General features: G+C 41.1%; 1 protein-coding gene across 1 annotated transcript in view; it reads right to left on the reverse strand.

Moving 5' to 3' along the window:
• The window catches only part of LOC145455064 (uncharacterized), a 63,530-nt gene extending 54,654 nt beyond the window's left edge, over nt 1–8,876 (reverse strand). Inside the window, exon 1 of the mRNA XM_080333017.1 lies at nt 8,527–8,876. Coding sequence (XP_080189143.1) covers nt 8,527–8,677 — 151 coding nt within the window. The 5' untranslated portion in view covers nt 8,678–8,876. The remainder of the gene's footprint in view (nt 1–8,526) is intronic.
• Between the last annotated feature and the right edge of the window lie 6,838 nt (nt 8,877–15,714).

Here is a 15,714-nt window from a genome sequence, read left to right on the forward strand (position 1 = left end):
TTTCTTGTAACAGTTCGCGTGTCATCCTTGTCTGTCCTCAATATGATCAGGAAGCATTATTATTACGGGCCAAACTTTTTGACATACGGATGGATATGCAGTATTTTGCGGCATTTAGCAAGGGAATTCTCTTGAAATAGCATCACACGATCTGAGTTCTTGACTTTTTTACAATGTAGACAGCAAATACGATGTTGAAATGCAAAATCATGAATCAATACCATTATACGTTTTGTCAAATTTTAAACTAGGAGATTACTGAATAGATAATAGCATACGGTACTGAACTGATCGTTAGAAGTTTTGGTAGAATGCATCTTCTAGGAGTCAAGTCTAATTTACTATTAGAATGTCGTGAAAGAATCGGATGCTACTTACTTTGTGCAGACGATCCAGACGTTACTGGATGATCCATTTTTCAATATTCCAACTTAAATCCCCTCCTATTACTTCAAGGATAGCGTCGTCTAACGTGAGTGTACAACTGTACATATCAAGCAACCAGAGCAAACAAATAACCCGTAGCAATGAAAAACCGTTGATGCGTGGCGCCGATCATATCTTGCCAGATTTAGATCAGATTACTGATGTATTGTTTGCATAAGTTACTGGAATATCATTTCCATCGTGTTCTAACCATCGAACCAGAAATCAATTTCTCATAAAATATAATTTATTATTTATTCTCTGGTGAATGGCTCAATTATCACCCCCATAACATCGCTTGTCCAGTCTGTGACAGAGATGAGCATGGATTAGGATTAGGTTTTGAAAAAGCAGGATTTGGGAAATTTTGTCGGATTTGGATTGGATTTGGATTAGACATTTTTTTCAGAACGGATTAGGATTTGGATTGGATTTACCTATTTTCTGGGAGATTGAAATGTCGTGTGGCGAATGGCGACAAACTTTATTCAGATCAGTTATTAATGTACCTATGGTTACTAAGTTATCTTGAATCAAGTGAGTCGTTGGTTGTGAAAGAAAATTTTCGAATCCTTCCGTTGTATAAATTAGCATTTTTTCTGAATTTCCAGTTGGAATCGGATTAGGATTGGACATGGACTTGAATATGAAAAAGTTATGGATTAGGATTTGGATTTGGATTTGAAGGTTCGGATTTGGATTGGATTAGGACATAGAAATTTCAAATTCGCTCATCTCTGGTCTGTGAGTGGGAACTTCTGGCAAGCCATTTTCATGAGAGTTCATCTTTCTATTAGGATATCTCGCTTCCCCACCATTATAATCCGTCAGTTCATACATTTTCTGTTAGGCATAAAAGTGCTCTTCCCTGAAATAACGGAACTGACGATGTACCGATGATTCTAAATTTCGGTTTTATGCTAGTTTTTGCAGGCAGCTGACCGCGAGTTTCCACCGGTCTATGACGTCAGCTCTTCGAATTATTTGATCTGTAATCAACGAATATGCAATTCCAATTAGTTTCCGGACTGTACCTATGACTTAATTTTTATACAATTTTAGACATGTTACTTGCCTCCTCACAACTGAACCCCCGGAGCGGTAACGGCTGACGCTCAGATTAATAATCAGTGGAGTGCATATTTTCGATTCCGACCTACAATCCTTCTAAGACCCTATGAGCAATGAGCATGCACTTTGGCCGTCGGCTCTCGGTCTATAAGGCTATGGCTATACGGCCGGTCTCGCTGCTTACATTCGTTGTCACGGATAGGACTGATGAGTTAGAATATCAGTTTAGGATGTATAATATTGTTCGGTAAGTAGAAATATCAGCACCGCATGCTAAGTTGATCATTTGTAAATGGCGAACAACGCGCCTGTAACACCCGTTACTCAGTGTTGCCAACTCCTGAGGGACAAAAATCGCTAAATTTGGTGTTGAAAGTCGCTATATGTCGCTAAATCTTGAACCAAAATCGCTAAAAAAAGTCGCTAAATCTGCATTCATTCCTAAAGTTGCTAAATTGAACCAGAATATCCATACAGTATTGTCAACTGCGCTTTAATCGTCTGTGTCAAATGATACTTATGATATCTCTAGTTCGCAATACGCAAGAGTCATGTCAGTCATCTCAAAACATGACAAAATATGATGTGTGGAGTATGATGAGCGTCGGCGCCATCTACGCAGGGGGCCCGGGTTCGATTCCCGCTGTAGGAGGATATTCTGGGCTCCTCGTCCCCGTGTCGCTGTTCTTAAGGCGACAAAAAAGCCCAGGAAAAAAACCGATCAAGAAAGAAAAAGAGCAAGAAATAGCTTGTAAAAACGCCGACGAAGAAAGAATAAGATCGAATACTGTGACATTGGGCACCAGGTCGAGGTGGATGCCAGATTAAGAGACCCCAACTGGTTGGTCGTTCGGCATCCGCCTATCTCTTCATTACATCGCATTGTGTGTCTTGTATATCGCATTGTACCTTGAGTGTATGTCTTGGGCAGATGAATATATAATCTGTCGATTATTATCATTATCATTATTATTAAGGAGATCGCCCTTCGTGACCAGATTTGCAGTCACGAATACTTACTCGCTGAAAGGGAAGTTGAGGGGACATCCTAGTTATACAAGTGCGTTGCTCGGTGCGTAGGGCCTACGTGAATAGCCCCTGCGTTATGCAATATACCGATAATTGCAGAAAAGGCACTTGCCGTCCCTTAACTGGGTGGGAATACTTTAACACGACATGACTCGCACCGGGTTTACAGGCCACTATAAGTAGCGACGGGCACTTTAGAAAATGAAGGAGGGTGCCGACCCGCTGAGTAGCCTACTACATACCACTACCTATAGCGCATGGCCATCGAATTATTTCTATTTCCCTATCCACCTATTTGATCAATCGGTATATATCAATTATTATGTATGACATTTGGCCAAGTAGGATATTAAATCTCAATGAAGCTTAGTGCGAATAAACTGGTAGTCAAATGTATGTTCAAGAATATGTTATTCTTTTCTTTTTTTCAATTATCCGGCAGCACGCATAGGAACTCTTGATTTCAGAGTTGCTGTTTTTTTTTTGGTGGGGGGGGGGGGGGGGGTATTTAAATCCTGTTACAGTCTATTGTTCGTGTCATAATTCCTCGACGTCATCGTTTATTTTTTTCATTCATCCTACGCGAGTCCGATAAAAAAAAACTCGTTATTCGTGTAGTGTGGGGAAGGGAGATTTGAAGCCCATTCCTTCAGTGGATCTCGATAGAATTTAGTACGAATAGTACTACCACTATTACGTATCGTTTAGATGTGAAAATTCCGATGCGATATAGAGCTATTCTAAGTTATCTTGACTCCTGCTACACCTATATAGAAACTTGGGATTTCAGTTTTGGAGGGAGGGGTGGACCCTATATTCGTCCCTGGTGGTCGTTAAGAAGTCATATATCGGACCTAGTATAGCTCCCTACAGTGGGCGGGCATGATTGTAATTACTCGTATTCGGTTGGGGGTCAGTAGTTCAGGATCTTGACGAGTTAGTTGAACATGACACATTATAGATTTTCATGACGAGAAAAGTTATGGCCAACTTCGCTTCCATGACCAGGAAACTTACTATAGACGCCCCTATTTATGCACGCTACCTAAACGCAGATCACCGATGCATGCTTACACTGCGGTGGGCGTAAGATATGGTCAACGTCCATGATGTTTGCTTTTCAGAATTGATTGATATCAGATATTTTGGAAAAAAATCGCTAGAAAATCGCCAATTATTTTTCAAAAGTCGCTAGACTTATCGCTAGTCGCTAGATCGATATTTTTTGTCGCTAAACCGAATGGAAAATCGCTAGAGCTAGCGACAAAATCGCTAAATTGGCAACACTGCCGTTACTGCTTTTTCTGAGATTCGTAGTAACAACCAACGCACAACTGTGACATCACAAGCAACGTCTGGTTAAGTAAGTACGGTAAGTAGTGACAACACATGGGATAAATATCCATTTATACGTAATTAGATGGAGAAGAATGGGACTAGATGTGATGATAAATGTTTCTGTATGAATAAAACGACCTCAATCAAACATTATAACGCAGTGGCCAGTAAATATTATTGTTGGCATGTCAGCGGATGAATACCACTTATTTCGAATTCGTTGGTTAGAGTGTCGTATCGTCGTCTGGCCATTATAAAGATTTGAGCCAGTGTTGCCAATTTAGCGATTTTCACGCTAGATCTAGCGATTTTTCATCTGGTTTAGCGCCAAAAAATATGGATCTAGCGCCTTGCGATAAATCTAGCGATTTTTGAAGAAGTATTTAGCGATTATTTAGCGCTTTTTTCCCGAAAATAACTAATAAAGATCAGTTCTGGCCGACGACTGCATTGGCTACACCGGCCACCAGAGTGCGGACTCCGATGATATATAATATTGCATGGTGTTCTAAGAACACTATCATTACAGATTACTAACGTACGGATAGATACGCAACTCCTGGCGGTTACGCATGGGCAAACAGTGTCTCATCTTGCTTGGTAATCTAAAAGTAACATAATTGGCAGTGCTACATCTGGCGACCTGAGCGCTGAAATTTGATATAATTGGCATTGATCGAAAGCTAGTGTCGCAGTGATTTCGGAAATACAAAATAAAATCTCGTCAGCACAATGCATGCGCCCCGAAACAGCCCGCAAAGTCTGAAAACCGGTATTGCTCCAAAAATGTCACCGTCGCAACATAATGAACATAACAATGACCAATTTCGTCCAGTGATTGCTCTGATCAATGCCGATTTCAGACTTTAGGGGCTGTTTTGAGGTCGTTCCATTGTCTTGACAAGAATTTAATTCGTATTGTCGGAATCAATGCGACACTAGCTTTCGTTTAAGACCAAATTCATTAAATTTCATAGCCTGGTTTGGTCCCCGGATTATTTTCTCAAGCTCTCTAGTTATAGTGGCTGGCAAACTCGTTTCAAGTCGTGTTGTGTCGGGTCAAGTCGCATGTCGTGTCCAAGTGTGTCCAGTGACATGTCGTGTTCAAGTACTCACACACAGTTTATAGAAGTCAAGCGCATTTCCGCAGTACATCGCATCACGTATTCACGGACGCATCGAGCAAGGCAGGCTTATATATTGAGCGGTTATATGCCTGCAAAACTGGTCAGTGGTCACCTATAGCGATCATTGCTCAAAACGATCTGCTTTATCGAAATGCACTGCACGTTTTGTCTAGGGTTGGATTATCCGGATAACGGTTAACCGGTTAACCGCAGGTTTTTTATTATCCGATATCCGGATATAAATCTGCCGGTTAACCGGATAAAATAGTATCGTTAATATTGCGTTTTACACTTTTAGGAAGCTTCAATAAGTCGTATTATCAGTGTTGCGCGCGGCCAATCAGCGAGAATCGTGTCGCCAATTAGCGAGATACGTCAATGCAGTGTGTAACGCGACGCAATCTCCCGCTGAGAAGATCGCCAAATTAGGTCATTGATTGCTGCGAACTCGTCTATCGTTGCTGGCCTGATTTTTCGAGTCTTCAATAAGCCTATCGTTCCGCTGGCAGAATCACATCTGCAATAGGCTCTGTGGACTTTATACCATCACTGGTCCACATAATCGCATCTGCATTGGCTTGGTGCTCACGATATTATCGCTGGCCTACACAATCGCAACTGCAATAGGCATGGTACGAACGATATCATCGCTGGCGTAACCATCGAGTCTCGGGCCTGGCATGCGTTGGCTCCTATCTCTTGGTGGCTTGGAGACAATATGCCGCTAAGACTATTATGATCCGCGATTGTGATTAATGAGTGACATTTCGCAAACATGTTCGTGCGTGCAAGCGTAATTGATTTCCGCTGATACTAAATTCGAAAAAAAATCGAAACCCCCTCGTTTTATTTCAAACACCCACCCACATCATTTTTCGGCTGCCTACGGGCCTGATCATGTGAATTCCCCATGGAGGAATTAGAGCGAGCTACCATGTCGGCCTCAATTCCAGTATCAGCTACTCGTCCTTCCAGTACTGGACACCTAAACAGAAGAATGGGCAAAAAGGAAGCGCTGCTTAGGCTACTATATTCAGCCACAGCCCATTTTGTGGAAGCAGAAAGGGCATTTAATACGCGTGGACTCTTCGTTACAAATCTCCGGTCCCGGCTACAGGATACCACTATTGATGTAGTGTACTTTATAAGAAGGGAGTTGCAGAAGGAGTGAACATTAAATTTGCGGGATTTTTCTCGTGTTCGCTCGTACTGCGCGTGTACGTATAAATCTACCATAACACTGTGTAATGATTTTGCGATCCATTTTTCGTGCAGACCTCGTGAAATCGATTATCTCACTTAGCATTCATTATCCGGTTAACCGGTTAGCTAAATTTCAAATATCCGGATATATCCGATATCCGGATAGTGAAAATTATTGATATCCGAACTAAGCCTAGTTTTGTCCCGCTTAGAGATGACTATTACGTATTATGAACTAGAAATATAATGAGTGACTTTGGCCCCAGGCGAGTAAAATATAGCCAAGACGAAAGTATTGATATTATGGTACAATTTAACACCTTTAGCAATTACTGCAGATTTAGCGCTATTTTTTAGCGCTTTTTTCTCAATATTTAGCGACATCTAGCGATTTTTGACACCAGTTTTAGCGATTTTCTTCCATCCGAAGTTGGCAACACTTATTTGAGCAAAGGGTAGAGCAAAAGTTAACTGATAACGGTAATTGCGCAGGAGTCTCCGTGAATGTAAAGACTGTCCTGTAGATAATTTTGAACAAACACGTCTATTCCCCACCAGAAACCATTGAATTCACCACCGTTTGAAAACCACTGGAGTAGAGCGAAGCTTGTGCTTGAAGAAAGTGGACACGATCGTTGAAGATTCCTAGGAATGCTGATTGGGATACGCATCGTAAAAGGTACAGTAGGCTACTACATAGTATTCGTTACCGTGAATATCTACGACTGTGCACACCACCGGGATGACTTTGATTTCATGATTGAAACATTTCATTCGCCGCATTCTCTGTTCTATTTTGGGATGTTAGTCGACCTATATACTGGCCTGTGACACCACATACTCTGCCGCGGAGTAGTTGAAACTGTTGGCATGTCTATGTCATTTTGGGCCACAGCATAGAGATGTTTCCATCCACTGCTGGATTTGTTTGACACACATGCCACCAGCCACCTCAAATGAGGAACCTTTTGCTTCAATACATAAGATCAGTGGTTCTCAACCTGGGAAACGCGAGAAATTGACTAAGTTGGTATGAATTCTGACTAAACATGTGTTTCGCAACCATTTTCAGAAGACGATTGTTGAAGATGAAACTTATTTCGTATTCAAGAAAGCTCACCAAATTCAAACTTCAGCAGTCCCGCTCAACTTCATTTAAGCAAATTTGTGATATTCTTTGAAGATTTAGAGGAATTCTCACGTGTAAGTCATTCATTACTTCATAGCTTTGGCAGTAGCCTAATGCTCGTTGCGCTGGGTAGCTGTTGTTAATAGCTAGCAAACTGCACTGCGTAAGACAGACAGAGGTTGTTTTTTTTACAGTGTGGAACTCCAGATCAGTATATATACGTTAGAGCAGTCGTTCTCAAACTCGGAGTGGGGCGTTAAAGCATCTGAAGGGGTCGCGAAGACACCTGAGATAAATAAAGTACAGTTTTTGAACACGGAATGAGTTTAATTTGTGTTGAAACTTCCAAGTTTAAACACAGATAATCATCCTAATTATATTGCGATTTTAAATGTCATAGGTAGCGCGTACTATCCATAGACCGATGCTAGATTTTGACCCGACCTTGCATATTTGCTTTGCTTATAAAATCATGAGATATGCGATATGCCATATATAATATGCCTTTTGAATCTAAGAAACATGGATCCTAAATCGAAGGGGATAAGAACGTCGACATAGCCACTATGAGTATACTCTATCAGGACACATTTTGTAGAATGCCACTCTTTAATAGAGCATTTTATGACAGCCCAATATTCTCTTGCCGAACGCATACGACCCTAAGAGAAATAATTTTTGTCCGGTAACGAAGTTCCAAGCCATAGTCAGGAAATAGAGGAGATTAGACAATGAAATCGCTAAATGTGTATATGCACGTGATACCACTGCACATGATTATTCTAAACAAAATATTCCACGGAAAGTTTTTTCGCGCTCAGCGTGATTTGTTTCCAGCTCATAATTTTCACTCCGTGCATAGTCCAGATTTGATATTTGAGAGAAAGTGACAACCTTCCATGCTATCAAACTGTAAGTTCGGATTGCAAGCATTCTGGTTGCTCTCTTTACGGAGACGCGAAATTTTTCACTATAATCAAGGGGGCGCGTCCACAAAGTCTGAGGACCACTGCTTTAGAACAAAGGTCACTAACCTTGTTGAAACTAAGAGCTACTTCTTTGGTACTGATTATTGACTCTCATAATCGACTACGCGGACGCTGCTCAAATGAGCTATATGTTTAAAGGTACACATCGTGAATGGATTGAATAATTGATTAATCGGATCCGTTAAAAGTAGCTATTCATTTCTTAAGCACTCACCGATGAATGTACGATCGCTTGTCCGTAAAAGTAATAAGGCAAAGGTACATAGGCCTAGTATTCGTCGTGATGCAGCAAGCTTCATATCCAGTTCATTCAATGACATATTGCTTAAAATTGCAAGCCAGTACAATGTACAGTTCTCTTGCATTTCCGGGTTTCTACTTCCTAGCGACAACAAATTCTAGTGACGCCACAGTGTGCTGTGCTAGGGCTGATAATTCATACAACGTTAACCCCTTGGCTGGCACATCAACCTCAATCTCATGCGGCGTAGCCAGATTGTTTTGGTGACACGGTGAAATACTGAAATTTGGTTTGGCGCTCTCGTCTCGGAACTACATTTTGCCGAGTTGAATGAATACGCACTGGAGATTATTGCAAAGCTCTGAGCGGAAATTTTGGACTGTCTTCGACTGACTACCGCTTTGCTTAATTGCAGTTTCTATCAACAACGAACACGTTACAATATAGAGGCTCGCGAAAAGACATTAGATCTGTCAACTGAATAGTAGTAAAACTAGATGTTGTCCAAAGTGGCATTCTACTTTGAATGTAAAGGCAACATCATGGTATAACTAACCAGTAAACCCAGCCGAAAATGCATAGGATACTGCATACACATTGCATACAATAATGTGACGCAGAGATTACTATACATTTGCACGATATTTCAATTTTCTTGCAGTGTATTCTAAAGGCAAATGCGCGATGCAAAATACAGGGATTTGGAGCTGGAGTCAGAGCAAGGAGCCGGAGTCTCGGAGCCGTGCATTTTCAGTGGCACCGGAGCTGGAGCCGGAGCTCTACATAAAATTCAAGTGCAGTCGGAGCCGGAGCTGGAGACTGTTGTTTAAAATGTAGCTCCGGCTCCGATATGTTTCATAACATGCTATGGCTGAATTCTCATAATTTTACGGTAATCGTCAACAAAATTAGGAATTGTCGCCTCGTTGACACCACCTTTTCTAAATAACAATGTTCTAACTAACATTGCTCAATGTTCAATTGTTCATACATAGGCGCCAAACCAGGCTAGGTTAGATATATCCTACCTACTCCGTAATTACTGTATTGGGAATATTTGTCATACCCGCAATTTCGTCATCAACACAACACCGACGGCCAATTTTGTGAGTCGAAAAATATTGATCACTATGCATTTCACAAAACAGGACTGATGCTTATGTGAGCTGCGCAATTTAACTAATTAGTTATCAGACGAATATATACAAGCGACGCGAGAGAATAAAAACATGACCTTGCTTCACATATCGAATTTGGAGGCGCGCACGCTGCACACCGAGAAACACCCCCACCTCTCTGAATTAGACGAGCAAATGCACGTACTTTGGTGATAGCCCAAAATTGGACAGTGTGTTATTGTGTATGCCTACGAATTGAAATTCATTCCAGCGCATGATCGTTTACTCCAGTAAATATTTGCGAACGTAAATAGGGAAATGAAAAAAGCCATTATATAGTCAAAGCATACAATTTTCGCGGTGCAAGCTAGTTAATGCGATGTCCGATTTAAAATCGCTAGATGTCGCTAAAAAAGCGATTAATCTGCATTTATTCCTAAAGGTGTTAAATTGCACCAGAATATCAATACATTCTTCTCAGCTATATTTTACTCGTGTGGGGCCAAAGTCACTTATCTTGTTTCTAGTTCATAATACGTAAGAGTCATCTCTAAGCGTGACTAAGCGTGACAAAACGTGCAGTGCATTTCGATAAACCAGATCGCTCACCGCAATGATCGCTATGCGTGACCACTGACCAGGGTTGCAGCGGCGCCTACGATACTTACGGCCTAATATGGCATATTACACTGGCAGGATATAAGAGGCCGACACTCTCAAACAGACATCACGATTGACTCAGCAAATGTTTTTACTTTGCTTGTCGACAATACTAGATGCCTCCCTTCTTGAAGCAAAATGCACTCATTTCACTCGGCGAGATCTAGCTTGACGGTTGCATCTGGTTATATGCTGTTGTTTTGACCGTCTTATACTTATAATACAAGGTAGGCTATCTGTTACTGTACGGTTGCGATTGAGCTATTCACATTTTGAGGCAAGGTTTTCGAGCTAGTGGCTAAGTTACAATTATTATTAAATGATGTCACGATCAGCTAGTACCGTAGTAACAACTCTGTACGATTGCAGTGAAGATATGTTTAGGAGCCGTTTTGACCATACGGTAGCATCTAGGTAGGGTAATTATGTAGTTGGAAATGATACTTCATGTTGCACTAAAGTTGCAGTATTAAACACACTAACATCGGCAATTCGGCATTTATAACAGTGAATTTTGACATATTGTATGTATGCTTGACGATTCAGGCTTGGCTTAATGTACAATTGAACGATAATGGTCAACAAATGTTGTGTTTATGGCTGTAAATGTGGATATTCAACTACTGAAAAAAAAAGTTTAGTCGTTTTACTTTCCATTTGACGATGCGGAGTTACAAAACAAATGGATATCTTTGGTGCATAGGCGCGATTGAAAGCCAACTCTTAATTCTGTAATCTGTGAATCAAAGTACATCAACGACTCTGGCTTGCGAACGCGACCATGTCTGGACGGAAAACCAGTCCCTACCATTCGATCCAGGCAGGAGCTGCAACGGCCTTCACTCATCCCGAATGTGACTCCATGCAGAAAGCCACCAAAGAAACGGGTATTTCCGAAAGATGAGTTGAAACCTTTTCAAATGGCTGGTATACACAGCTTATCAGATTTGACGGTGTCCCGTGCTCCAGAAGGCTACAGCACGTACAAAAGAGATAATGAATATGTGATATACTACCATATGGAATTCAATGATTTCCCGAAGGTTTCAAAGAGCATAAAGATTGACGATGACTTGCATGTCAAGTTGCAGTGTGACGGAAAGAATGTTCCTCTGCCTCCTTGGTTCACACAAGGCACTAATGCTACTCTGACCGAGTTCAGTGCTGTACTCAACTTCCAACCATATCTCCAAAATATCCGAGAAAAATCCGAGCACAATTTACTGGAAGAGCTTCAAAATCTAATATATTACATTTGCAAGACTGATGGCCATGCTCATACTCCATTATTCATCTGAAATGATTCGTTTTGCTCTATTACTTCGGTACACATCTGCACAAGCTTATAGAATGCTTACAAGAAGCTTTCCATTTCCCTCAATGTCAACCTTGAGTCGGTACAGCAAAGGAAGTGTTGACGCGGTTAAAGTCCTTGGAATTTTGAAAGAAAAGGGCGAGATCTCCACTGATATAATGTTGATGGTGGATGAGATGTACTTACAAAAAGGTGTTCAATATCATGCTCGTAAATATTATAGAGCAGATGAAAGCGGTAGCGCAAGTTCACGATATTTCCACTTACTCGATCGCGGGGGACTGCTTGCTCCCTTAGAACCACTCGCCAAGTTTGTTGCAACCAGTTGTTCAATCCTAGATGGTTCTGATAAAATCCTCTGTTCTCATCCCCAAGTCACAGTGAGGGAAGCTGGTCAATATGTTTTGCATCGTTTTGGGGGGACCTTAAGTTTTGCATGTTGTGATCATCGAGATCGAGCTATAAAATTGGCGAGCAAAATCATTGTTAACATATATTATAATAACAAGCAGAAGCTGGTAACTGCCTCTGTGAGAAAAGATGCTGTGAAGGACTTTAAAAAGCGGCAGTTGAGCAAGACGTAGTTTGCTTACTGCAGTAATTCATTTCACTTACAGAACTTCTATGGCTAAGCTTCACGTACGTGTTTCAGAGTAGTTCCAAATGAATGAATTTCATTTTCACGTGCTTGAATTCGTTTTACCATGCTGTAAAATACTTTTACATGCCCAAGTTGAGGATTCTCGCTACATTGTCTTCTTGTGTGTTGGTGGATAAATACATTGTGACGCTGTCACTTGGCTCTTAACTGGGTTGGTTCATCTGAAAGTACTAATTTTGTCTGTTATAAGACTTGTATGGCGAGGCGTCTGGTATCGAGAAGTGAGATCGCAAGCAATCACTGAGTCAGTCGTGATGTCTGTTTTATAAGCGTCGGCCTCTTATATCCTGCAAGTGTAATGTGCCATATTAGTCCGTAAGTATCGTAGGCCCCAGTTGCAGGCATAACCGCTCACTCTATAAGCGTGACACGAACTACCGTTGTATACGGTAATTTGAGGAGAACAGCGTCCTAAATAAACAAGTGCCTTGCTCGATACGTCCGTGAGTACGTGATGCGATATACCGTGGAAAGGCGCTTGACCTCTCTAAACTGTGTTGGGGTAGGCCTACTTGAACGCGACATGCGACTTTGATACACTTGTACACGACATGCGAGTTGACCCGACATAACACGACTGGAACCGGGTTTGCCAGCCACTATAAGCAGAGGTGGTCAAAGTAGTCAAGAAAGCTACTCAAGTATAAGTAGAAGCAGCGACGTAAAAATCTACTCAAGTACTAGTAGAAGTACTTCTTCCATGAGCAACCTAAAACTACTTGAAGTAGAAGTAGAATTGACTGACTTTAAAAGTACTTAAGTAAGTAAGTAGTTGTGAAAACAATCCTGATTCGTTCACATGGATTATAAAAAGGTGCAAATTGAACTATGCAAAAGCTGACGAGCTTGATTCATATTGATGCATACCAGCAGGTATCCAATTTTCGATAGCATAAGCATTCGTCCACATCATGGGATGAAAATGATAGTAATGATGCGATACATATATATATATTACCTGCAATGCCATTCGGACGCAGTAATATCATTTAAACATCCCGTGATATATTTGATCACGGACATTTCCCCGTTTATATGCCACTCCTACAACTTGGGAAATCGAGAATTGTTTCGGTTTGTGCTGTGATCCAAGGTGCTTATTTCGACCCGGGGATATCCGGGCCTGTTCTCGAGAGTTGACCACGGGATTGCATGCGCTGGCCATGAACGACCGCCCTGATCAAGCGTTCGGTCATTTCTTAGTGCTGTAATTTAAACTCGTGTCTCCAGCGCCCAGACTCGCGATATTTACGAAATATGGGCTGATGTTCACACCACGGCTGGAGCATTTTTTGCATCTACCGAGAGACCGCATTTACAAGGGCGTTACAGTCAATGTATATGATATATATACGTTTTATTTTAACGCACGAGCCTTAATCGCATAGCTCGGGCACACTGTCGCCGACGTGTTTACCGGTCCACGTCCATCTCCGGAGAATCCTTTTATATCTGGATAGCATAAGGCGCACAAATCCCGCGATATTGTGGATTTGTGGTATACTATACATACAGTATACATCGCTTTGGGAACTTTCTCGACCTAACTGCGTGTTCGCTGCACTCAGATCGTATCATTTGATTGCTTATGACACACACATATTTTTAGCTACTATTAAAGCAATTGTCAATATTATGGACATCTATTATCTTTATTTTCACGCTGCGACTTCGTAATATTGACAGCACCAATGTCCCCGCGTTACACGCTTCACTTTCATTCAAATTAACATGACAATATTTCAATACTATACGTTTTTGAGCTTGTCAACACACCCGGAATATCCGGCACAACTTCTATAAACTTCTAGATTGGGAACTATATTCAACCCTATTACAAAGTATGGACAGCGTACCGTTATCACCAAGATGTCGTATAACTTGTCTCTTAGTTAACAGTACTCATACCATTATATATAACGCTTTAACACCTTCGTATAAGCATTAAGCACTGCGCGTCCGGGAATAATATTCATGATTACATGACACGGCATATCCTATTCGCAATGTCTCTTCTTTGTTCACTCGAATAATTGTTGTCACAAATATCAAAACCTTCGAGTTTGTTAAAATACCCGGAATCTCCGGTATAGTTTTCATGTCCCAGTTGCATTATATTATTTCTTATTACGCAATGCACGTGGTCTTTACGTCACGCTAGCGCGTCACGAAACATTTTCAAATACAATTGGTATCCCCAACCAAAACATATCTGGTCGCGGCTACGTAAGGCTTTCTTATCGTATTGCAATTGCCTGATTTTACACGTTATGTTATTTCGTGTGTAGGCTTGGTATTAAATGCATATTTTTTTCGCAAATACTGCTTTCGTCTCGTTTTAGATTCGTATATTCGAAAAAACGTATCACTCCGCCGGGGATCGCCGAATTGCCCAATGCCGACATGCTCATGCTCATAAAAGGACTATTCACTCGCCACTCCGGCCAAAATATACGTCGGACACGAGAAACTGGTACACTATTTTACTGCGCAACCCATAAAGGCCTCACTACCAGAAGAATACATGTACTATGTACGACATCAGCTACGCCTATCGCGCTTTGGTATACGATCAAACCCGTCGTAATCGTGAAGCACGACGCGAATTTTTCGTTGTTCGCGTATATACCAAATATACCAGAATTCCGCGGCAGAGTCACTCTGAATAAAGTGGCCTCATAAAATATATCAATGAGCACTAACTTTAACGCCAAACCGGCATTTTCGCGATCCCACGGCTAATTTATATAGCTCTCGCTGTCATACACAGCGGACGAACTAATTTTAATTGCAGCCACACGGCAAAGCTGTTAATAATTATTGTTCGGTCTTTCCAAAAGACACATTCGCATTTTACAACGCATCGAATTTTGTAATACTTGAAATATTATGATTCATGGACCTTTTCTATATATATCCCTTTGCTGGGGTATTATTATATTATTTTCTCGGCCATTGCACGTGAAAAGCACATTCTTCTTGCATGACCGATTATCGCTTGAACCATCCTATACCCAGAATGGATTTTGATTGACAGCCATTTCTTGCAACCTCTTCGGGGTTTCTTTTTCCTATATTTCAACATACTTGCTACTTAATTTTGTATAATTTTCTCCGCTTCCGCATCGTATCATGTGATAATCGTTCTCCCAGCTGTTATGGTCACGGCATTTCTAGCGGCATACAATAACACACATCTGGTTGTCCTATTTTCGTTCGTAAATAGGGTTACCGCATTCTTCCCACTCTAATTATCCCTTCGTCACAGTCGATAAGTATTAAGAACACAGTGTCGGTTGTTGCCCTATATTAGATCGATTGGCGGCCAATTTTAATCCCTTTGTCGGTCCTCTCCTTTTCCTATCTCTTCCTCTTTCATTTTAATAAAGAAATAATAAAATTGCCTT

Source organism: Botryllus schlosseri, chromosome 14 (genome assembly GCF_051294905.1).
Source record: "Botryllus schlosseri isolate E-star chromosome 14, Bs_hap1, whole genome shotgun sequence".
Lineage (NCBI taxonomy): Eukaryota > Metazoa > Chordata > Ascidiacea > Stolidobranchia > Styelidae > Botryllus > Botryllus schlosseri.